Genomic DNA, 25,565 nt, shown 5'->3' with positions numbered 1-25,565 from the left:
TGGAGGGCTATAGTAGTCACCATGTTAGCTTTAGCTGCTAAACTGCTAAACAGAACAAGACTACACCAACCAAAACATTGGGGAGACACACGGCCACCTTTTCCACTATCAACATATCCCCTGGTTATATACTACTAAACACTATGCACTTTATACTATGTGCTGTCGACATTTTGCCCCATGTGTCTAAATTAACTAAACCCACTTTTTGATATCTCACCTGCAAAGATAACCTGACTCCGCCAGATTGCGGCTGTATTGAGTTCACAACTTCACAAGTTCACTCCTTCTAGGAACTCACTACTGCCATCTGGCGGAGTCAGGTTAGCAACCAGACAGTTAAAGGTGTAGTGAGATGAAAAAAATAAAATCACACTTTTAGACCATATTCGTGGTCATCATAGGCCAGTCAATCTAAAATTAAGATTTGTCCCAAAATAAATTGCAATAGTAATCATTTAAGGTTTTTTTATGATCCTTAGGGTCATACAAATAACATATAGAAAATTGTGAATTATCTAAATGTTGGATCATGGTAAATTCAATTCTAATTTTAATTATGCTTTAAGTTGCATGTAATGTGTCAAACTAGGGGTTATTCATGATAAAAGAATTGCACTAAAAACACTCCTTGGGCTAAAAACTCAGTCTAAATGGGGCCTATAGATTATAATATCTCAAGACAGATTCAGAGCTCCATATAGAATCTGTCGGCAACTCCCATTACAATGTGTAGTTATTACTTGCGCAAGCAGAGCGCGCAAGTAATATTTTCGCCCGGTCTCCTTCGTCGTGACAGCTGTTCCGCCATTCGAGGCTTACGCAGAAAAACATCAAATCTGTGCCTGTGTTGCTGGACCAATGATGACGAAATGACCATATTTCTTACGTCATCATTTAGAGCTAGTCATACGTATACTATATACATAATCAGTAAAAAATAAAATAGCAAATTGTGCCTGATCTGCTGGGACCAGAGTACGTGGTGTGTATGTGTATGACTAGCTCTAAATGATGACGTAAGAAATATGGTCATTTCGTCATCATTGGTCCAGCAACACAGGCACAGATTTGATGTTTTTCTGCGTAAGCCTCAAATGGCGGAACAGCTGTCACGGTTTTTGGCGCAAAGTAACCACAGTATACCGCTAATCAACTTACAACTACACACTTTATACAGTATAGAGTATAGAGTATATATGTATACATATATAGTATATGCCTATATACTATATATATACTATATATATTTCTTACGTCATCATTTAGAGCTAGTCATACGTATACTATATACATAATCAGTAAAAAATAAAATAGCAAATTGTGCCTGATCTGCTGGGACCAGAGTACGTGGTGTGTATGTGTATGACTAGCTCTAAATGATGACGTAAGAAATATGGTCATTTCGTCATCATTGGTCCAGCAACACAGGCACAGATTTGATGTTTTTCTGCGTAAGCCTCAAATGGCGGAACAGCTGTCACGGTTTTTGACGCAAAGTAACCACAGTATACCGCTAATCAACTTACAACTACACACTTTATACAGTATAGAGTATAGAGTATATATGTATACGTATATAGTATATGCCTATATACTATATATATACTATATATATTTATTACGTCATCATTTAGAGCTAGTCATACGTATACTATATACATAATCAGTAAAAAATAAAATAGCTAATTGTGCCTGATCTGCTGGGACCAGAGTACGTGGTGTGTATGTGTATGACTAGAAAAACTAAAAAGGGATCCAGAATATATCTACAACGATAAAACAGTATTTCTTATATAGATAAAAACTTGAATCATACTTAATAATACTAGATGTTTATATGTATAAAGTAGGTAGCAAATAGTTACATCTAAACATTAATCATTTCAAATGTTCCTTCACAGAGATACTGAGATTTGACAGTTTACAGCGGTCGAAAGGACTTGCACTCTGCACTAGTTGGCCATTTATGGCCTACTAGTGTGCAACAAGCAAGTATGCACTCGACAGAGTGCAGTTCTAGTTAGGAATGTAAACAAAGGAGCAGAGGAGAGACAACATCCGGTCTCTATGCGGGGAATTGGGCCCCCAGAGGCAAATTCAAATATTATTATTTTTTGCTCCACTTCCCAGATTGCTTTGACTCAGAAATATCCACAAACAAACAAACAAAACCCACACGGACAGGATCACTCTGACTCAGACATAACACATGACCATAAACAAACATGATACGCCCTACGCAGCCCAGTACAATATGTCATTTCCCTTTTGAAATAATCATTATTATTTGAACATTCATTATTGATGGTTTAAAAAAATCTTGACTCTGTAATTACCCCCCTTGGGTCTCTGTCTTGACTTGGTCTGGCTTTAGGTGGTCTCAAAAATACAGCACTATACTGAATGACAACCACCATGCAGCCAATAAGCAGAAAATCAATATGAGCTACCCTCTACCGCAAGTCGACTCAATTTGGCATGTGATTTCCCTTGGGAATACAACCAGGATGTGGGCAATAAGAGACAGGCTGCTAAGGTATGTGGAACAACATCAGGAAGAAGAACATCAAGACCTGTTATTTTATTTGGCAGCCAACAAGGCCTTCCCTTCTGGGAACCTGAGGCCATTGGGTTGTTAATTGGTGGACATGAGTGACCTCTGCTGGTAGCTATAGGCAAAAGCACAAGCCTGGCCCAGGCCCACACTGCAAAATCACACTAGTAGGTCAGTCTATCTATGGTCTACTGACAGACGGACTGAGTAATGTACAATTTACAATTTACAATTTACAATTTAGGCATTTAGCAGACGCTCTTAATCCAGAGCGACTTACATTTAGGCAAGAACAAAAGCATGGGAATACATCACATAAAAGCATTTATCATGAAACATGCGTAAGCTAAGAAGGTAACAGTGGAATATCTATATGATGAAACTATACATACACTATACATAATAAACTATACATATTCACTACTATGCTATACATATGTACTATGGCGTGCTATGACTATATACAATACAATTATAGTGCTGTCTACATAACATGCTATAAGTCTAAGTCAAATGCTATCTAAGCCAACAGAAATTCTATCTAAGGGGTTAGGGTAAGTGCTATGGGCCATGATGGAGTCTGAAAAGGTGGGTTTTCAGGCTACGGCGGAAGATTGGGAGTGATGCTGCAGTTCTGACTGCAATGGGAAGTGCATTCCACAGTTTTGGAGCCAGAAGGGAGAAGAGTTTGGGACGTGTGGAGCGTTGTCCCGGCGTTTTTAGTGAGGGTACTTCCAGTTTCCCTGCGTTGGCTGATCTGAGTGCGCGGGAGGGTTTGTAGGGTTCAATCATACTTGTAAGATATGGGGGAGCCATACCTTTGGTTGCTTTGAATGCCAGCATCAGAGTTTTGTATTCTGTGCGGGCAGCGACCGGGAGCCAGTGGAGGGAGCGGAGCAGGGGGGAGACATGTGAGAATTTTGGCTGGTTGAAGACCAAGCGAGCTGCTGCATTTTGGATCAGCTGGAGAGGCTTAAGTGCACATGCTGGTAGGCCAGTAAGGAGGGAGTTACAATAGTCGAGTTTTGACAAGACTGTTGTCTGGATTAGGAGCTGGGCTGATTCCTGGGTGAGGAACGGTCTAATTCGTCGTATGTTATAGAGTGTGAACCTACATGATCGAGTGACAGCTGTGATGTGAGCTTTGAACGAGAGCTGACTGTCCAGGACAACACCAAGATTCCTGGCTGTTGGGACAGACGTTACCAGGGCGTTGTCTACGGAAATAGTTAGCTCCTGCATAGGGCAGGACTTAGCTGGGAAGAAGAGAAGCTCAGTCTTGTCTGGGTTCAGCTTGAGGTGGTTGGAGGACATCCACTGTGATATGTCAGCCAGGCATGCAGTGATGCGCTCTTCCACCTGAGTGGCAGAGGGGGGGAAGGATAGGAACAGTTGTGTGTCATCGGCGTAGCAGTGATAGGATATATTGTGAGCAGAGATGATAGTGCCAAGGGATTTAGTGTACAGTGAGAAAAGGAGGGGACCAAGTACAGATCCCTGTGGGACCCCAGTTTGGAGGGTTCGGGGGGATGATAGCAGACCTTTCCAGGAAACCTGGTAGGTCCGATCGGTGAGGTAGGAGGAGAACCACTTTAGTGCCGTTCCACCGATGCCTAGCTCCGCTAGGGTTTATAGGAGCAGCTGGTGGTTCACTGTGTCAAATGCTGCTGATAGGTCTAGGAGAATCAGTACTGCAGAGTGGGAAGCAGCTTGGGCAGCATGTAGTGCTTCTGTGACTGCCAGCAGGGCAGTTTCTGTGGAGTGGGCCTTCTTGAATCCGGACTGGTTGGGATCCAGCAGGTTGTTCTGTGAGAGATGGAGAGAGAGCTGGTTGGAGACGACACGTTCAATGGTTTTAGAAATAAATGAAAGGAGTGATACCGGTCTGTAGTTCTTGACATCTGAGGGGTCAAGGGTTGGTTTTTTGAGGAGTGGTGTTACTCTGGCTGACTTGAGGGCAGATGGGACGCAGCCTGAGGTTACTGAGGTGTTGATGATGGAGGTGATGAAGGGGAGCAGATCAGGTGCGATGGTCTGGAAGATTGGAGACGGGACAGGGTCAAGAGGACAAGTGGTAGGTCTAGAGGATGTTACTAGTTGTAGAACCTCGTCTGGGGAAAGAGGAGAGAAGGAGGACATGCATGGTATGTTGGGGTTGGTGTTGGTTGAGTCAGATGCCACTTTATGTGGGAGGGGAGGAAAGGAGCTGCTGGTATCATCAACCTTCTTCTCGAAGTAGTTGACAAAAACATCAGCAGTGAGGGATGAGGGTTGAGTGGGGGGAGGGGGTTTAAGGAGGGAGGTGAAAGTGGAGAAGAGCTTCCTTGGGTTAGAAGTACAGGATTGGATTTTGGTGTGGTAGAAGGAGGTTTTAGCAGTGGTTAGTGAGTGGGCAAAGGCAGAGAGGAGTGAGTGAAAGTGTGAAAGGTCATCTGGTAGCTTTGACTTGTGAAGTATTTGATTATCCGAATCCGCTTCAATGCAAATATAAAATAATACTACAAACATCTAAACAAATAGTTATCACATACCAACTAAATGTTATTGTTCCAAATCCTATACACATCTGTGATTATTTCCAAGTTGTTTAAAGGATAACTTCTACCTTGTTCATGTTTTAGGTTGTTATTAGAGAAAGTAAAAGATGAGTGTTATTTTTTTTTCATTTGCTCTTTCTTTAGTTTTAAGGATTTTAGCTGTTTTTGAGGGCATTCGAACATGGGGCTAAATATGTATTTTTTCACACAATTTTATAGCGATTTATTTTTTTATTATTTACTAGAGTCCTACTAGACCCCAAGAAATTACAACTGTCCACAAAAGATCACGCAGCATCACGAGATCTACTGAATGTGTCAAACGTACATATTGAATATGACACACACTCACACAGTGTGTCTTCTGAGTGTCCATTATTTTTGAGGGGTCCTAGCACAAACATTAAATGCCATTGACAATGAATGGAAAATTTACATCATATGTAGATGAGCAAATCAACATGTTATGTCATGATGATGTACGTGATAAGAGCACCCCTCACTACACACGGGTGTGATTTTTCTTGGAAATAAGGGGGCCCCGGGGCCAGGTGTCAAATCATTGGATCTGGAAAAACCTTTTAATACACGTTTGAATTAAGGACCATGATAAAGACTTAAAAAGAAAGCAATGTTGTGACTCATGAGACCGATAAAAAAAGCACAGAGACCGAAGAAGCACAAATATGCCAAACGTATAGAAAACACTGCAGTATCAATAGAGTATATCAACAATATACAGTATCAGCAATGTATCAAATGTATTGAGTGCTATAGCACTCTATTTTAATAAGCTAGTTAATTGACAGTTGACCTACTTTTACGTCTTTTGCAGTGCAGTGACGTGATGTAATAAATCATTTGGGACCACCTGTGTATTCCATAAACATTTTAAATGGCTTTCATATACTTTTATATATAGGCTGTTTCTTGTTTTGTTTGTTTTTACAACAGCCAAAGCTGACCAAAGTGCTGAACAGAGTAAAACAAGACAGTAGAGCATAGCAATATAAAACAATGAAAAGAGACAATAAAATATAAAACAGAGCATACAATAGCACAGACAGAGCAGGAAATCAATATACAGGTAAATCGGGTGCAGTTAAAGGCGAGGGAGAACAGATGAGTTGGCCTTCGAAATGTTTTTTGCTATTTTCTGGGTGTTCATTTAAACTAATGAATACATGAATCAAGAACACTTTAACAAGATACAATACAATGTATAGATCGGATGGTTTTTAACTGTTTTTAACTGAAAATAGCTGATCTGCAAGCTCACTATAGGTTGTAGATGGATTTCAATTATACTAATAGTGATATATAAATATTTATATATAAATAAAATCAGCTAGACACCCAATTAAAATAGAAACCTCATAGATTATATAAATATGTCACTGCTTGGCTGTTATGCATCCACGGTTCTGTATACACTGTCAGCCGTGTACTGTATCAGAGGCGTCAGGTTCCTATAACGGCGGTGGGTGCAGCCCCCCCCCCCCCTCCCCCCCAGCGGTGGAAAAAAAACGAGTTTTGTTTTTTCGGTTGGTACTTTATTTACAGTTTGCTAATGAACACAGTGTTTCAGTTCACAACGAACACATTCGAGGCTGCGTTGTCTTGTGAAGCAAATTAATGTACAGTGAACATTAATTTGCTTGATACTTGATTGTTTGATAGAATGTCCAGAGTCCAGACAATAAAATCCTTCCTTCTAAAGTCCTTCTGTTTTGGCACAAGTATGAACCGAGCTAATCTGCACCATTAAAGTAGTGTAATAGCATGGAAAAGTCACTCTAGCAAAGTGATTCATCTGTGTCTCTCCTAGGGTCCTACTTGCCCCACAACAAGGATGTGGTCTGGAAGCAGGGGAGGATTACCAACGGGCCTGTTGGGCCCAGGCCCATGGGGCCCCTGAGCTAGGGCCCCCCTAGCTCAGGGGCTGAGCTTGAGTGTCCGCATGACCGCGAAGAGGCTCAAGCTCAGGGGCCCCCCCCAAAAAGGGGTCACAGTGAATAACAGTGTCACATACGGTCCTTATGTCACTGTTATTAACAATGGGCTTATTCATTTGTGTCAATAAAATAACCCCAAAAGTCCTAAACCATCATGATACGTACATTACTGCAAGTGTTTAAATACCCTCAGTTTGCATTTATTTGGCTTAGTTTTTGGCTGTTTATTATTTTTAAGCAATCCCTTGCTGTAAATTCCGAATATCGCAGGCCTATATGTCACAATTGTAATGCGTACACATGCAGACAGTATGCACCAAGTTGGGAAGAGAAAAATAAAGCTCCAGGGGGGTGGGGGCCCTTTTGCATGACGGTGGCCCAGGGGCCCATCATGTCTAGATCTGCTGGAAGCGACAAATGGGCCACCCCCTGCTTTCGTACGTGTTGTATTTCGTTACTATGGTCACTATACACCGACTCACGACTCAAGTCACGACCCTTTCACACATCAGCCTGACCAAGCTGTAGAAGTTTATGGTTTAAGCCACTAGATGGAGACATTTGGACGATGACAGAATTCTTCAGTCGAAATAAACTCAAATACAAAACAAATGTGCAATATTTGTCGCTACTGTAGGCTAATTTAAATCCATTAAACTATCGTGATTTTCCCCAGAGACCTACGTAAGACAATAAAATGCAGTAACAAAATTTTCCTGTGCAAGAAGATGGTTAAAAATTCACAAAAACTAGGCTATTTAATCGAAGGATAAAACGAATATTTTGTAATGTAATTGAATTGTGTCACGCTGATTGAAAAAATAATCATCCGCATAAGAATAACAGGGCAAAACTCTGCATGGGGCCGGCAGATCTAGAGGCGACGATAATCGCCCCTCCCATTTATCCCTCAGGGCTATCTCCAGTTGGGTGGCTACGGCCACACAACCATAGATTAAGACAGAGTTGCGACATTGGGGGGCAGAAAACAGCCCGTAGACTCCAATGCATTCCGTAAACTTCCGGTTGTCCCTTTTCAATAGAAGTCTATGTGGAAGAGCATGGCCCAAGAAGTGAACCGGGTTGGCGTAACTCTGTGGCTCTGGCTACGGGCTGGGCACGTGAGTCGAAAGCTCATTGGCCAGCGTCCATGTCCATCCTGCAACTTTCGTCAAATTGTCACTGTGTATGCAAGAAAACCAACGAGTAGGCTACTCTCTGGATGCGGAACAGTGACACACAGTCAGGCACGCACAGGCTAGGGGAAGAGAAGAGAAGGGGCCGGCAGATTCCAGCCCTCCTCCATCAATATTGTACATAGTTTCGGTGCTGTCATATCTCGATCGGACTAGTGGACATTATTACACAGAGGCTGTGAAAATGGCGTTGCCACCAGAGAGCAAGAAGGTCTTCTTTGAGAACCTGTCGGGAGCGGGGAAATGCATCGCTGTGCTGACGAGCGGAGGGGATGCTCAAGGTACCGTGGTGGCGTGACTGTGAAACCGACCAACCGGTGACCCTGAGACAGGGTGTTCCCTGTTGTAGCTGTATCTGTGACATTCATGTATGAGCATGAATGACATGCGATGTACATTATTTATCATTAATTATGACCTGCGCACGGGACCGTAGAGAGAGGACACACACACACACACACACACACACACACACACACACACACACACACACACACACACACACACATCGACTATAGTGGATAGATTGTTATTCCTAGGAACCTTATTCCTAGGTTGATAAGTGGTCAAAGTGGAGGCGTGTTCTGTCAGTTGACTGAGTTGAGTTCCGTTACATAATGTGCTGCACTGTTGCACAGTTAGCATCCATTCATCCTGCCCGGTTAGCTCTCTGGCATGGCTAACAACATAATTTATAAACCATTTTTTGGGGGGCAACAATTAAAAAATAAAACACAATTTACATTGATGTATGATATATACTGTACCTTGATCTTACACTGTTTATGATCTTTATTCAATGGAGGAGATTCGTGACGCTGAAAGACGGGATTCTGTATATCCACTGCATTGCAGTTGTACTATACATACATTCTGTCACAACAATCGCGTGTTTTATATTATTTACATACGGTTCATTTATGAATTATGAAGCAAATGAAAGTATTTAACGTCCCTGGCATGCTGGTGGTATTCCAGGCGAATGGCCAATCAGGAAGTGCATGTGGTCACAACTATAAGTAATAGTTGTATTTGTCCATCATGTATAGGGGGTTGAGGGGGTGTATGCGGTGCTGCTAATTGGTATTGGCAACAGTCAAAAGATGAGAGTGCCGCAAGCTAAATGAGGGATGCTCTGATGCTCATCATCCACACGAACGGCTAGGGAGAGAGAATGCAGTGTACGTGATCAACTGCATTCCCTCATTTGTTCATTGCGTCAGAAAGGAAACCCTCTGCCCATATGCATGGCTCTGCCCCCCCCATCCTGCTGCATTACTCAAAGAGCTATGGCAAATGTACATGTAGCATGTCTTGTGTTATGGATATGGAATAATGGCCTCTTAAGTATTACATAATCTCTAAACAATTCAGTTATACAATTGTTTTACCTAACTGCTATCCAAGAGAGGGTGTGTGCTGCTGTGTGGACAGACACGCTGCCAGCTTCCTTACCCATTAGCAAATAATGTGGGAGCCTATATACCGGTAGATAGATATAGAAAATAACTTCAGTGGCCACTGTAGATACAAATAAAAATAAATCACACCCGTGTGAAGTAAGGGGCGCTCTCATCGTAATACATCATCTCATTTCGGCCAATGATAATTTGCGTCCTCCTCAGCTTTATCTTCAATGTTTGTGTTTACTCAATGTTTGTTTACACAAACACTCAAAACTGTCCATTCATTATCAATGGCATTTCATTTTTGTGTTGAGACAATGTTTGTTTACACACACCCTCAAAGCTGGACATAGGAGGGGCTCTCAAATAAAACCTTACTTATTTTTTATTTTATAGGGTCATTATATTAGCCCCTCAAAAATAGGTAAGGTTCATTTGAGAGTCATAGGTACAAGCAGCAAAAGTATGTTGCAGCATTACAAGACATATAATACTGCATTTTCATTGAAAGAGCAAAACATTGATGGATAGACATAGGCAAGACCGAGACCCACACTCCAAACACTGCAACATGAATTCTCTCTCTCTCTCTCTCTCTCTCTCTCTCTCTCTCTCTCTCTCTCTCTCTCTCTCTCTCTCTCTCTCTCTCTCTCTCTCTCTCTCTCTCTCTCTCATATGTTATTTATACATTACTGGCTCTTTACCCATTGCGGGCTGCAGTTAGATTATCATTATTCTCCACTTCAGATTAACTGTTTAAGTGCCATGCCCGTAATCCCGTAACCCCGACGTCTTTGCAATGGGTGCCATGCCCGTAAAGACGTTTATTTTATTTTTTTATTTTACAATTTTTTTTTTTTACATTAAAAAAAAAAGTCCTCTCTTTTTTTATAATGGGAGAATTGGCACTCAGAGCCTAAACTGGTGACCACCAGGTGGCGCTGAAGGAGTTTTAAGGGAAATGGATTGATATTGATGTTGTGTGGGAGGCTTTAGAAAGCCAGTTCAATGTTATTTGGCTGTGCCTGTAAGGCTACTATTTGTACCACACACACACACACACACACACACACACACACACACACACACACACACACAGAGAGAGAGAGAGACCCACAAACAGATTACCTCCCTCTCACCCCTTTATCTGTCTGCCTGTGTCTCACACGCTTGCTAGCTTACGCATGCATGCACAGATTGCACGCCCACCACTCACACCCACAGAGAGCGTGCATCCATTCATGTCCCCAAAACAAAGTGATGGCATGCGTGAGGGAGGGCCGACCTGTCGGTGTCAGTAAGCCTTGTGTAAACTTATTTTACTTGCTCTTCTTGTATGAGGTGTGCCTGGAAAGTCAGTGTCATCATGAACATGTACAGTCTGCCATGATTTAGATTTGCAAGCCCTAGTTAGTTGCATAAGTTGACGCCAGCAGCTTTGCCAAAGTGTTCATTGTTTTTACGCCCCCATCTCTCTCTCTCTAAATGGTTAAATGGTATCTTTATATAGCACCTTTATCCAAGGCACTTTACATAGATTGTGCATTACATTCACCCATTCATACACCGATGGCAGAGGAAACCATGCAAGTAAAGGCACCAACCTGCACATTGGGAGCAATTAGGGGTTCAGTGTCTCGCTCGAGCACACTTCGACACTAACTCTGAGGGAGCCAAGTATTGAACTGGCTGCTCTCTCTCTGTCTCTGTCTCTCTCTGTCTCTCTGTCTCTCTCTCTCTGTCCCTCACTCGATGTAAATAACACTAGGCCATTCATGTGGTTCATGGTTATGTAACTCATGGCACGGACCAAAGGCTGTCAGATTGGAAGGTGATGAGTATACTGCAGCTGATCCCACTCAGATGGCCCTACAGCAACCATTGTTATGATGAAGTTAGTCTACTGGCCTTTCTAGGCTTCACACCAGTGGTTCTAAAAGTGTGGTCCAGGGGATACCCAGGGGTACCTGAGGTGGTTCCAGGGGGTCACTAGCAAAATGAGGGGTAAAGTAAAGTAAAGCCGATCTACTTGTAGATCTGCTATTTTCAAGTACGGTAGATCTGCTATTTTCAAACATTCTTTAATATCTTTTAAACATTTTAACAACACAAATAATTCATGGAGGTCCCGGGCACAACATACAGTATTTTCAGATGGCAAAACACATACTAATACGTTTGAGAACCACTGTTGTACACTGTGTTCTTCTCTTATCATTCCTCCTCCTCTTGCCTCTTTCTTTTCAGCATCCTTAAAGCCAAATAAATAGGCTATACCGCTTATGTTGCTTGGCAACAGGTCTGCCACGGTACAACGAGCTACAATTAGTGCTGTAGTGTTGGCATGGTGAGGAACCCAAGTGCTTTGTCCGCTTTTCTGCTCCTCTCCCTCAGTCGGCCAAGTTCCAACCTCAAGGCACAGAACAACTGTTGTCGTAGTGAAAGATCTCTCGCTGTGCTACTGAGTAACTGTTTCACTAGGGAGCCTGTGGGAGGAGCTAGGTACATTTTGACCAAACATAGCATTGCAATTTCACTGTTAGGGGGAGAGAAAATAAATTGTCCAAGCTAGAACCTACAGACAAGACAGTGTAAAAACGAACAGCCACAGTGCACTGTACACCCTTGCACATATGGTGTGTGCACAATATGCCGGCACGTTTACTAACACTTGCCTGTATGTTTTGAGAGAGGAGAAATAGGGGTTTTGGAGCTGGGACCATTGTCTGTGTCGAAATAATGTCCTGTGCACCTTCAAGGAATACTTTGCCCCCAGTTTTGTTACTTGCACTGTGAAACTATGGATTCATGGAGAATTTTAGTTTGTGTCACATTCCTTCACAGTGAATGAAGAAAGTACTTAATGAATAGAACTTGGGGGTAGAACCCAAAAAACATTACTTATTGCTTTTCTCCTGCATAGGGATGAATGCTGCCGTGCGTGCTGTGGTTCGAATGGGAATATATGTGGGAGCCAAAGTGTACTTCATTCGTGAGGTAAGTTATGCCACAAAGTGTCAGTACTGTGCCCATGTATGACTTTTGATGTCCTTCCCGCAACACTTAACGCCTTCCTGCCATCGTCCTGATTAAAATGCCTGACATCACCGGAGATGATACGTGGCAATCTGCTAATTGTAGCATTTAATTGTGAAAATGTACAATTTGAGCTTGTAGTTGGGTGAAGGTAGAGAATGACTGTGAAAACATCAATGCACTGGGGCTGCAACTAACGATTATTTTCATAATCGATTCATCGGCCGATTATTTAATCGGATTATGACACTTATTTAGCTATCACCTTAAAATATATATTTTAGGTTATTTTAGACATGTTCTAACTAACAAAGATAATTCATTCATTTGATTAGCTCCTGATTAGGATGCTATTCAAATAAAAGACAAACAACATTAAAAATAATTATGGCTTTAGGACTTAAAGGATTTAGGATTAAATAATTAAATAATTAAAGAATAGCTATACATGTGTCAGTCTAAAAGGAACAGTACTCTTCTGAACTCAAATAGGTAATTTAAAAATAAATATTCAAGCCATATGTTTTGTTCTTGATACTATTTTTTTGAAATCATCGTTATGTCATATTTTGCTTTGCAGTCGCTACTGTGCAACTATCATCAGCTTGTAAGGGAAGAGAGATGGCTCATTCCTCTTTAGTTTAGTTACACTTTAACACTGGAAAAACTATGGTTAAGTGGGAAATCACCTATGATAAATTGCAAAAAACTCTAGTGATTAGTTGCCGATTCGATTACTCCATTACTTAGTTGACAACTAATTGAATAATCGATTCGATTACGATGAATAGTTGCAGCCCACTGTGATTTCAGTGGACAGCAGTTTAACAAATGATTCCTAATGCTACATTTGCAATGTTAATGCTCCTTTGCTCTTTGCTGTGTGTAGGCTTACAAAACCAGCATGCTTATGGTCTGTATGCAGATGCATGCTCGTTCTAGGATGTGAAGAGCGAGGTGCTTATCTGCAGGCCAGCTGTGTGCGTGGCATATAAAGATCTTACGTAACAGACATGAGGCTTTAGCAGGTGTATATCCCCACATGAAAGTCCCCTCTCATGCAGGTACCTCTGTATCAGCAGCTCAGGATCAGGATGATGCTCATGGCCAAAGCTTGAAATCCATCCAATTTATTTCACTAGGTTTTCCAGTGCCAGGGTTTGTGTTGTTTGCACAGATGTTGACTAGGCTAGGCTGACAAATCCCACTTGTGAGCCAATTCCATCAGATCTGTATTGTCCCAGCTACATTATCATGTACAATGCTTTCCCCTGAACGAGGGTTTCATAGTCAAACCTCTGGTTCTAAAAATGAATTATTCCATATTGAACACTCCACGTTATATTTTCAGTTCCATATATTGTGTATGAGTATAATGTGGAATCAATTCTGTTCTGTTCTGTTCTATTCTTTCCTTCGCAGGGATATCAGGGTATGGTCGATGGTGGGGACAATATAAAGGAAGCCACTTGGGAAAGTGTTTCCAGCATGCTACAAGTGGTGAGTAATGATCCTGTGAATCATATCATATACAGATAGCGATAGCTAATATGCATGCCAACATTGCCAAGAGCTATACTAGATGCTCGCCTCTAAAGAGAACAAGTCCATATAGAAGTAGCCTTTTGAAATAATCTAAAACACTTTAACCGTACTGTAGCTCAAAAGCGAATTAGAAGTTTGCTAGCTGTTCTCCAGTAAAATACAGTATTAATTGTATTTCTTTGCAATAACTATATCTGAATATTGGCTGTACCATCGTCAGGGTGGCACAGTTATTGGGAGCGCCCGCTGCAAAGAGTTCCGCTCCCACGAGGGACGCCTGAAGGCTGCCCACAACCTGGTGCAGCGCGGCATCACCAACCTGTGTGTGATCGGTGGAGACGGCAGTTTGACCGGAGCCAACCTCTTCAGGGAGGAGTGGAGCGGGCTGCTGGCCGAGCTGCTGGGTCAAGGTAGGCACTATATACAGACGGGTACATAACTTCCTGCTGTGGCTAATGTCTATTCTCTTCCTCGTGGCATATTGAATCGGGAGATTGTTTTTTTTTTCGGCTTCCGGGCCGGCATTGAAAGCAGCCGCTGCTTCCTCCAGGGTCGGTGCCAGCAATAAATCATCCGTCGAACTGGGCATGCATCTCTGTCAAATTCAGCATTGATTTCTGTTTGGTCAGCAGTGCTCTCTTCATCTGTAGAAGGAATGTTGTGCCATGTAATTTACACTTCCGGGACCGAGTTGCTGCCCATAGTGTATGTGTCATATTTTGTTTTGCAGTGCCTGTGAGTATGTCACAGGCACTCGCAGCCAAGGAAGCTGGCACGGCTGCAAAGTCGAGCTAAGTAGGAGGACATTACAGTGGATTCACTGGACATTACATGATATCAGATTGCCTGATGATAATTTCTTTTGCTTTCTGTGCCACAAGTTTCTCCCAAAGAGAGTGCAAGTCTCTTTGCTGGGCTCTGATTATCCTTGAGCAGACAATGCTATTTAGGCTATTATTGTCCATCACAGACAACCCATTAAGCCAGCAATATTAAGTTAAAAGAATGGGGGGGGAAAGGATAAATACATAAAATATTCTCACAGACAGAAAGTGTTAAGCTTTAGGTGAATCTTTTGTAGTCCAGTCTTGACAACCGTCTTCACATCAGATTTGAGCTGAGATTACAAAAACTGCTCGTAGATGCTTATATAACTGTACTGCAAAGCAATGCAGAAGGTCACGCAAACAGCCTCAAGCTCATCACCGGATACAAGCTTCATGCCATACATGAAGATATTCTATATGACAGACATTGGGCCAGAAAAGCTCGCAAGCCTATGGAAGATCTGAGCCATTCCCAACCACAGTGTTTCGGAAATTCAGATGTTTAAAAAAGGAACTGGGAAGTGGCTTCGTCACTGGGCCACGGCCTAGCCCTAGACAATCGAAAAAGATAATGTATTATGTCTGAAGTATATCATTCCTTAGTTTTTAATATGTTATGGTCCTGGAATTTACAGTACCATCACACCATTTGAGAAGAAAGAAGGAGAACCATGATCCGACTCTGAGCCTTTATTGGAGTGACTGCAAGGTCATCAGAGAATGTCACAAGATCACTGACCTCTTGAGAAGTCCTGCAACCTTTTGTATACATAATAAAGACCATAGGGGGCAGGTTAAAATTCTCCATCATTAAAGGTCCAATGACACGCCCCGAAAATATCATTATGTTACTGTACATCATGGTGAAAACAGCCTGAAAATGAACTGGCTAGGCTTCGTAGGCTAGCAGGTTAGGCTAATCATTTGGATTTGCGTTTGTACTGGCTACATATGGCATTAAAAAATTATAAATTCTTATCAAATATCTTAATTACAAAAAGAAATACGAGATCAACTACAGTGCAACGTACACGACATGCTTAATTCTCCACAAAGCCCCTTGATTTTATTTATTGGCTAATACATTTAGAACATATTCTTGCTCGGAAAATAATTGAGATAAATAATTTGAGACAGCCGTAGCACTTTATATGGACAATGAAACTGTTTAACATGGTGAGGAAAAAAAATAAGTAAACTTGAACATGGTGCCTTCCTGTTACAGGACATAGTCCTTCCCCCCCAGGCTTCTATTGTTCTGTATCAGTGTCGTGACTAGATTAAAACTAAACTAAACAATCTCTCAAAGGATGAAGGATTTACGGTAATGTGGTTTTGATTTCATTCCAAACCAAAACATTTACAAGGTGGTTCTCCGGCAGTACACAGAGCTGTTGGTGATTTCCCCTAGCTGACCTCAGCTGTTTGCATGACTCACAGAGTCAAGCTGATCAGGTTTTGATGACGCTAATAACACACCGGTGAGCTTAGAGGTAAATATTACAGTTGGCAACAAAGCAACACAAGACACTATCATAGCAGCACTCATTTGAGACGTACTTTTATGGCAGTCAAGTAAACCCTCAGTGTTTTTTCAAAATGTAATTTTATAATATCTAAAAAAGATATTTCACTGTATTAACAATAGTGTGGGATATTCATATGTACACGCTTATCAGTGAATCCAGTTGCATTCCTCCACTCACCCCCTCACACCGACAACAGCAGCTACTAACATTGTAACAAAGCTTTGCTGTTGTCATCTTGAGATAGCCAAACTAAAATCCACACATGTCAGAGCATGTGACGTTAACCAGTGCTAGTTAAGAGCGTGCGTCTAAAATTAAGCTGAAAGTGACTTCTCCAAAGGGCCTAATAATCCGGAAAAGGTTGAGTAGCGCTGATGTGGATGGCATGTGACCTGGTACAGACCAGTGTGTCAGCTCTCATCCCTGCTTTGTCTCCCCTCCGTCTTCCTCCTCCTCCTCCTGTCAGGTCTGATCGACGCAGAGGCGGTTCAGATGTACGATGCCCTGCACATCGTGGGCATGGTGGGCTCCATCGACAACGACTTCTGCGGAACTGACATGACAATCGGCACCGACTCGGCACTGCACAGAATCATCGAGGTGGTGGACGCCATCATGACCACCGCGCAGAGGTGAGGATGGCACGGCACTGAAGGTGGCGTCATGCTGAGCCTCCTCCACGTGTCCTGCGGAGAAAGGCTGAGGGAATATTTTGGGGGCACATTTTGCAGGACGCAAATGCACCTACAACTTCATCTGTGCGACTCACAAAATACATTTGGGAGTATCTGTAGACTGTCCATAGTTTCTGTGTTGCATGTCAAACTGGGGGCCTTCATACTTTACAAATGGGGGTCTGTGGGCTAATAAGTGTAAATGTTGCGGTCCTTGCCATGAACATATTTCCCTACCATGCATTTGTACGAATACTTTAATGTTATAGTGCCGTTATTCACAACGGGTAAGGACTAGTAACATAAAATGCTATCATGGAACAGAGGGCTATAAGGGTTATCTTTATTGTTAGATATTCTGTACGGGTCCATGAGTTACAATTTATTTTTGTTCGGCTCCTCAGGTATTGTAGCAGAATAAGGAATGCTAATAAAAATAATAAAATAAAAATATAATAATAATAAAACACCCTAATATTTAATGTATATATTTTATTATTTAAATCAGTGTATATATACACATTAACGTGTATACACAAGAGATTTGTCCTAGTTTGAACTAGGTGTTGTGTGCTAAGTTCTGAACAACTAAACTATAATGAGCAAGCAGAAGCATGCCGAAGCCCTAAAGTGACCTGTGCCTCTTACTCCCAGGATGTCAACATCTAATGTAAACATAGTGTGACTTATGAGCATGTGCCACAGTGCCAGTGTCCTTGGCTTTTATGTACCAGTATTTAGCACAGACATTTCCGCAATTAGCGGAGAATTACACGGGTATATATTCTTTAGAAATTTGGACTTGGACTGTTTTTCGTCTGTTTTTCTCCCCACATCAGGACAGTAGATACAACATCCAATATAGTCCACTTCTGTGGATACAGGTGACATACTGAGAATGATAACATGACTCAGCATACAGGTATGTCTCTGTTCCATAGAGGGGTCGTCTTCCAAATGGCCGCCTCTGCTGAGTGTCTTGTGGAATGAGAAGTAGAATGGAATAATAAGTGTGACTTTGTATTTGTCTTTGCAGTCACCAGAGGACGTTTGTCTTGGAGGTCATGGGCAGACACTGTGGGTAAGAAGGAACTTCATAGTACATTCACAAACACATTGTAAGTAGACTGCAGTAATCTACTAGTGTGTGTGTGTGTGTGTGTGTGTGTGTGTGTGTGTGTGTGTGTGTGTGTGTGTGTGTGTGTGTGTGTGTGTGTCGTGCAGTTACCTGGCCTTGGTGAGTGCCCTGGCGTGCGGGGCAGATTGGGTGCTGATTCCTGAAATGCCGCCAGAGGATGGCTGGGAGGACAAGATGTGTCAGAAACTGTCTGCGGTAATGTGGTCTTTCTCCTTATATACAGTAACTGTCTGCGGTAATGTGGTCTTTCTCCTTATATTACTGTCTGTGGTAATGTGGTCTTTCTCCTTATATAACTGTCTGTGGTAATGTGGTCTTTCTCCTTTCTCCTTTTTTTGTCACTTGTCTATTGTTAATTTGTCTTTACCTGTTAAACAATCATGTTTGTAGAAACAGTGAGTCTTTCTTCTGGGTGGTTGTTACTGTCAATTATACCGTGGCCACTGAGGACAATAATTTCACCTTACCGCCATACGGTATGCATTATTTTCAGATAGTGGGATAATCAAATGTGCGGTTTTCGAAACATAATGTACGTTGCAGAGGTAATTAGCATTTGCATTATGCATTATTTTCCGATTACCGCATGGCTTATGGTTGATTATCCCTTAATGGCTTGATTAGGGCTGGGATCTGGAACCGGATGAACCGGATCCAACATTCAGGAACCGGAATCGCTTCCATCACATGTGGAAACGTTTCCAGAACCGGTACTGTATGTGGACTTCACATCTTCTTTACAATTACAGTACCGGTGGTTCTCAAACATTTTAATTATGTAAAATTATTAATCATGTAAAATGAAACAAAATGGGACAGAACTGTAAGGGTTCATTTGGAACCCCTTCAAGTAACCCAGAGGGTTCCTGGACTTCATTTTAAGAACCACTAAAATAATATGCATGATATATGAATCATTAAAGAGGGAATCGGAATCGTTAAAATCCTAAAGGATCCCAGCCCTAGGCGTTATATACCGGCTTACATGAACGTATTTGTCCTTCTGTGGTCTTCAGACCCGCTCCAGGGGTACCAGACTGAACATTATCATAGTCGCTGAAGGAGCCATTGACAAGCACGGCCAGTCTATTACCTCTAGTATAGTGAAGGATGTGAGTACACTGAAATCTGAAAAACGGGGGAAGCCAGAAGCATGGACAAGGTCTGATATCGGAGCCACAAGGGCCCCATAGCCATGGCTTTTTACGAATGCCATGCACCAGTACAACCATCAATTAATGTATTCATAAAAGAAAATGTGTGGCCAATATTGCCACAAGGAAGGAACTCTCGCCATTCTGATTCTGATTATGGCAGAGCCTAGGCAATAAAAGCAATGATAATGCATTATAATAAGGTAGACAGCAGAATATTGCTGACTACATGTGTGAGTTGGAAGACATTTCGACTTCATTACGAATCATCAAGCTCTTGTGCTCCCATGCAGGCTCTGTGCTTCTGAATCCCTGCGTTACAAAAAAAAGAAAACTGCTGTTTCAAATGTGTCTGTTTTTTATCGTTTTTCCACCAACCCCTCCCATGTAGAACCGAGCCGGGATGAAAAGGCTCAATATCATAATTGTAGCCGAAGGGGCGATTGATCATTACAACAAGCCCATTACCAGTGAATATATTAAGAATGTAAGTACAGCTGCTAGAAGAATGGCAGCACGGCCCCACTATTAACAGCACAGCTCTTGACTGCCTCCTGCATCACTCTACTACTGTGCTGTAGTGTACTGCCTCCTGCATCTTCTACTACTGTAACTGTACCGTACAGCGCATTACCCTGGTGTGGCTTCTTTGACTCACTTGTCACTATGCCTTCTGGAATGCTATACTGTAGCTTTGGTAAGGTGGCTTCCACACTCGATGTAGCTCAATGTAATGTACTGTAGCTGTGCTGCTTACAATTCAGTCTCATCACATGATTACAGAGGTCAAAGAGTGGGTCACTGGGTGGTGGATCTTTTTTTTATGTAACCAACTAAAGTAACTAACATTTTGAAGTTTCAAGGAAGAGTTGGAATATTATATAGAGAAAAAGAAAATAAACTAACAAGAACTAACAAGAAAATAACAGAAAGGCACAAAGTCAAATCAAATGTACAATGTCCAATTAGGAGCATGGTTGAAGTTGCAATGGATACAATAGTTATAGTTATATCGAAGGCAGAAATGCTTCATGTGTACTGTAGGAAGGAAAAAAGTGAGTGTTACAAGTGTTCTGTAAAATAAATACTGTATCTATAGAGAAAATATATCATAGCTAGTAATAACCCCTCTTTATTTGAATTATTATCCATGTATATATCAACCATGACATGGCACTACTTTCCTGTCCTTTTCTGTCCTGTACAACTCTTAGGTGAGGTTTAGTTTTGTGCCTGGGATATTTCATTCTTGAGTTAGATGTCTCTGGCTTGGGATCAATTTAACAACTTACATTACAACTAAAAGCAATCCCACTAACATGAGTGCCAGATAAGAAGGAATGTGTGCATGTTATGCGCTATCTCCATTTCTCTTCAGCTGCTCTGTGTTTGTGTTTGTGTGCGTGTCTACGTGTTTTGTTTAAGCAGTATTACACGAGAGGGTGTGTTTTACCGTCATTAATGGCATGCCTGCGTTGCTGCAGGAATGAGCCGATTGGTGAGTTCCGTAGGCAGTGCAGAAGTGCCATTAATGACGGTAAAGCACAACCCTCAAGTGTAATATTGCGATTATACAACAGTTACCCTTTAAGAAAACCCATGTCAACTCAATTTAATTTTAACTAAGATATTCTCTAAAAATATATAATTAAATCTTATGACGGATGTAGCCACTACGACCAAAAATATCCCAAGAAAATGTCTAGCCTATCAACCCAGTCGGCTCCGCTCTGGGAGAGCAGCAAGACTCAGCACAGCTGATTTTTATGTATTGATTAGGCGTTCCATCATGCTCGATTAAGCACGACTAGATGTCTATTTCAACCAATCTGATTGCTTCCTCGAAACAACTTGTTGTATAATTTGTTATTATGTTATTATTTTGTTATTATTATTACTATTAATTAGTCTGTGGTCTGTGGTTGTGTACATGTGTGGATGTGTGCATTTGTCATTTAGCAAACCTTCCACTGTAAACATTCTATATTCATTTCACATATAGAAGTACAGTCATCCTTTAATGTAGTTTTTGATAAAGCATAACGTTTGCTAAGAGCTGATCTTTTTTCTCCCAGCTTGTAGTAAAATGCTTGGGCTTCGACACTCGGGTGACAATCCTTGGCCACGTCCAGAGAGGTGGGACCCCATCTGCTTTCGACCGCATCCTGGTTGGTACATTCATACAGTAGCTATAGTAATGGAGGAATTCCACTGTGTTCCAATATTAAGTGTCATTATGTAACTTTTTGTTTATGAATAGAATGTGATTTTGTCCGATCTGCATGTTAACAATTGGGGTGGTTGTATTTTGTCTCCTTGCTCTTCTAGTGAGACATTTGGATTGTGTCAAAGTCTTACCTATAGACACGGCATCTGACAAAAGATTAAATATATTCCCTGAGAGAGAAGGCATGCTCTATTAGCTCAGTAGTAAAAAATGTCAGCACTTGTACAGGGTGACTGGGGCTCAAGAGGTAGAGCAGGTCGTCCAATGATCCATGGGTCGGCGGTTCGAATCCCGGCTCCTCCTGTCTACATGTCGAAGTGTTCTTGGGCAAGACACTGAACCCCAAATTGCTCCTGATGTGCTGGTTGGTACCTTGCATGGCTTCCGCCGCAATCAGTGTATGAATGTGTGTGTGAATGGGTGAATGTAATGCACAATCTATGTAAAGCGCCTTGGATAAAGGCGCTATATAAATGCACCATTTACAGGAAACCGGATTCAAATTCAGGGTAGAAGAGGAAAGTTACATAGTGCTGCTTTAAATTCATTATTAAGTTAATGTGGCTGCAGTTCATTAAGACAGAATAAACTGTAACAGTGTTTGTCCATATGTCTTAGCCACATAATTGTATTTCACACAGCCAAACACTATGGAAGCAGTCCACAGTCAATGTAAAAGCTGCGGCCATATCCTTCCCTAACATAGATTCATGAATGCATGTGGGTGTTGTTGACACCACTCGTCACCTCTGTTGTTGTTAGCTCACTAGTAGCACGCCGGTCGTGTGTAATCCTGTTAGTCATGGAAGTCTAAAGAGGAGAACGGCCAGTCGGTCACTGCTTCTAGGTTAAGTTCATTAAGAGATTTATTCCTCAGCTCACGTAGCTGTCTCCATCATGCCATGGACAGTTCACTCGGTTCTCTTGGGCCCTATACTTTTCGTTTTCGTTCTAAACTACATATCGCAAAGGCATATTTTACTTTCAGACATGTGTGGGGTTATATTAACATCTACTTGGGCTTTTGTGAGAACCCCAGACAGTTTTCAAGTTGCTTGATTCAGTGTGTTTAGATATTTGATATCAATTTTATCAAACACGGCCTTTCCTATAGGGTATATAGGAAAATTGCGTATGCATAAAGTTAGTGGCAAATCGAGTGGCAAAGTGAGTTTAACGTTGTTTAATGCCATCAGATTTTTCTGTTTGGATGTATGGGCTGTCAATTAAGGCCAGAAAGTATTTTTTTGCCACTCAGTAGGTTTTCCCGCATAACTTCCGGATATGATGATGATGTCAGGCGCATATAAAATTATTACAAAATATATAAAAAATACTGCACACTGTAACTTTGTAAAGCTCCCAGTCAGTCAAGCCTTTATTATAGATTAACGTTTCGACACAGCGTCTTCATCAGAATATGAATCGAATGTCACCCACATACCTCGATAGAGAAATCTGCGGAGCCGTGCCCTATAGGCCATAGTGATGCATTCAATTAATCGATATGGCAATATATCAATCGAAATTATAGGTTATAGGTGAATCGATCGAGAGATTGCTGTATCGATACAGCAATAAACAGCATGAATTATCTGGGTGACGCAGTGTTGCCAAAGCTGTTGTCAAGCTGCGCTTAATGTGACACCGCAACTATCATTGCGCTAGCCTTGGATAGCCTGGCTAATAAGCCAGACTCAAATCACACTGATTCACATCTGGGCTTCAGCCAGTTTAAGCCTGGGAGGTATACCATTTCGGGTTTATGATCTGGTCGGGAGCGGATGATATCTTACGTCATGTTGTAGTCTGGTTTGTATCAGGCTGGAACCCCCAAACCGGAATCAGAATTACGCCAAATAATTCCATGCATCATTTGTTTTAGTAGTTTCTTTAGTACTCTTTGGAATAATTTGTTTGTATAGTACTAGAATTTTGCGGCCGCTCATCCCAGAGTTACGTTGCCGCACACTATGGGAAGAAGGAATTTGCGGGAGTTGACTCCACATGTAGTAACGGATGGGTTATTAGTTATTATTATGTGTCCTTATTAGTGTAGTGTAGTGTAGTCAACACGTTATGGCTCATACACACTGCCCGGTATTTGCTCCAATTATGCTGTCGGGCAGCATTTTTGGCGCTGGCCGACAAAACCCCTGATCTGACGTTAAGCGGTGCCCAAAAGGTAGATCACGATCTACCAGTATAGATCACAAAGGCTTTGCAGGTAGACCACATGACATGGCCCTAAAAATATATATAATTTTAATATTAAAAACGATTTTTGCATCTGCCGCTTTAGATGACCTGAGATGACTTGATTGATTGACATCAAAAAGGACCTGTCAGCTCAAACACACAATGCAATACTTGTTGTTGCTTACAATCATCAGTAGCAAAGTCAAATACCAACAAAAATAAAACCCTATCATTTCCATTTTTCCCCCTCTATTTCCCATTCCATGTGCGTTTGTCTTATATGTAGCCTATGAAAGGCCCCTCAATTACATTTTGTAACTATTTTCAGCAATGGGATGATAGTTTTATTTGGTGGGTATGTTGAGCTGGTCGTTTATATATATATATATATATATATATATATATATATATATATATATATATATATTCATTCCGTCGGTAAATCCCTGTAGGCTATACCCACATATTGGTAGCCTATATTAGCCCAATATTGGCGTTACGCATTTCACTTGAATAATGTTCTGTGCGCGCGTGCGCGTGCGGAGAAAGACAGTTATTTAATGAAACTGAAGATTATAACGTCCTGTATTGGTAGCCTATATTAGCCCAATTCCTGTGTGTGTTGCGGAGAGAGAGAGAGAGAGAGAGAGAGAGAGAAAAAAACAAATGATGTAGCCGCTGCCTATTATGTATCGGGTCTGGATCGCATGTTGGTGAACTCTTGCCGTGTGTGATCTTCGGCGCGGGGTGGAGGGGGTCCGCGGTAGTATGCGTGGGAGACCGCGAGTACAGTCACTGAGTCTGTTAGCCATTAAATCCTTACTCTAAGATTAAATCAGCGAGTCTGCTGGCACGTTTTCTCGGCGCGCGTGTGTGTGTGTGGGGGACACGGGGAGGGGGTAGTGTTGTGTGTGTGTGTGTGGGGGGGGGGGGGGTGGCGTGCGTGTGTGTGTGTGCAGTAGCGAAATAGCCAATGTGAAGTTGCGAACAGTCTAATCGTTTTACTTAGGCAAAAAACAACTATTGTCGAGGAACAATGTTGATGTAACTAAGAGATTCGCTGTTGGAGCTATATTTTATATACAGAGATTTAGAAGGAATAAGCAACATCGTGAGGCGACAATTCCTCTCCTTCCGGGTTTTTCCTTCTCCTGCGGAGTGCGAGAGGGAGATGAGATGATCCCAGGAGGCAGAAGGGGGAGGGGCTGAGAGCTAGTGACGGGTGCGGCACATGTTGGCTTTGGTTGAGTTTTCATTGGCTTGCGGCCACATCTTTTCATTGGCTTGTGGCCACAAAGATGTGGCCACATCTTTTCATTGGCTTGTCACACTTTTTTGCACGTGACAACTTTAGACTTGTTATAATAGATAATAGATAGAATAGACTCTATACTATACAAACCCATTGTAACTTTAAACTCATGGAAAACACCTGTCTTTGGTTCTGGTGGCTCATGGTCCTTCTAATACGTATTAAACAAATCATTTAAAAATACACGTAAAAAATAATGTTACATTGTATACTTTTCTATCTGGGTCCCCTGTGCAAATGCTGCATTTGTTTTTCCCTTGAGCCTGCCTGCTT

General features: G+C 41.8%; 1 protein-coding gene across 5 annotated transcripts in view; it reads left to right on the top strand.

Annotated features, from left to right (window-relative positions):
• Positions 1 to 8,271: 8,271 nt before the first annotated feature.
• The window catches only part of LOC310868322 (ATP-dependent 6-phosphofructokinase, platelet type-like), a 43,077-nt gene continuing 25,783 nt past the window's right edge, over positions 8,272 to 25,565 (top strand). For 3 of the 5 annotated variants that reach the window (XM_083778704.1, XM_083778705.1, XM_083778706.1), the window contains exons 1-9: positions 8,272 to 8,526; positions 12,575 to 12,648; positions 14,110 to 14,187; positions 14,453 to 14,642; positions 17,055 to 17,220; positions 18,299 to 18,343; positions 18,487 to 18,595; positions 19,946 to 20,041; positions 21,630 to 21,722. In XM_083778704.1, the coding sequence (XP_083634830.1) occupies positions 8,430 to 8,526; positions 12,575 to 12,648; positions 14,110 to 14,187; positions 14,453 to 14,642; positions 17,055 to 17,220; positions 18,299 to 18,343; positions 18,487 to 18,595; positions 19,946 to 20,041; positions 21,630 to 21,722 (948 nt within the window). In that variant the 5' untranslated portion in view covers positions 8,272 to 8,429. Of the gene's footprint in view, positions 8,527 to 12,574; positions 12,649 to 14,109; positions 14,188 to 14,452; positions 14,643 to 17,054; positions 17,221 to 18,298; positions 18,344 to 18,486; positions 18,596 to 19,416; positions 19,513 to 19,945; positions 20,042 to 21,629; positions 21,723 to 25,565 lie in introns of all 5 variants that reach the window. The other 2 variants (XM_083778703.1, XM_083778702.1) reach the window with 1 other exon arrangement.

Source organism: Protomyctophum parallelum (assembly GCF_964188405.1).
Source record: "Protomyctophum parallelum genome assembly, chromosome: 12".
Taxonomy (NCBI): domain Eukaryota; kingdom Metazoa; phylum Chordata; class Actinopteri; order Myctophiformes; family Myctophidae; genus Protomyctophum; species Protomyctophum parallelum.
Note: the sequence above shows the minus strand (reverse complement) of the source record. Positions and strands in the feature narration are given on the sequence as shown.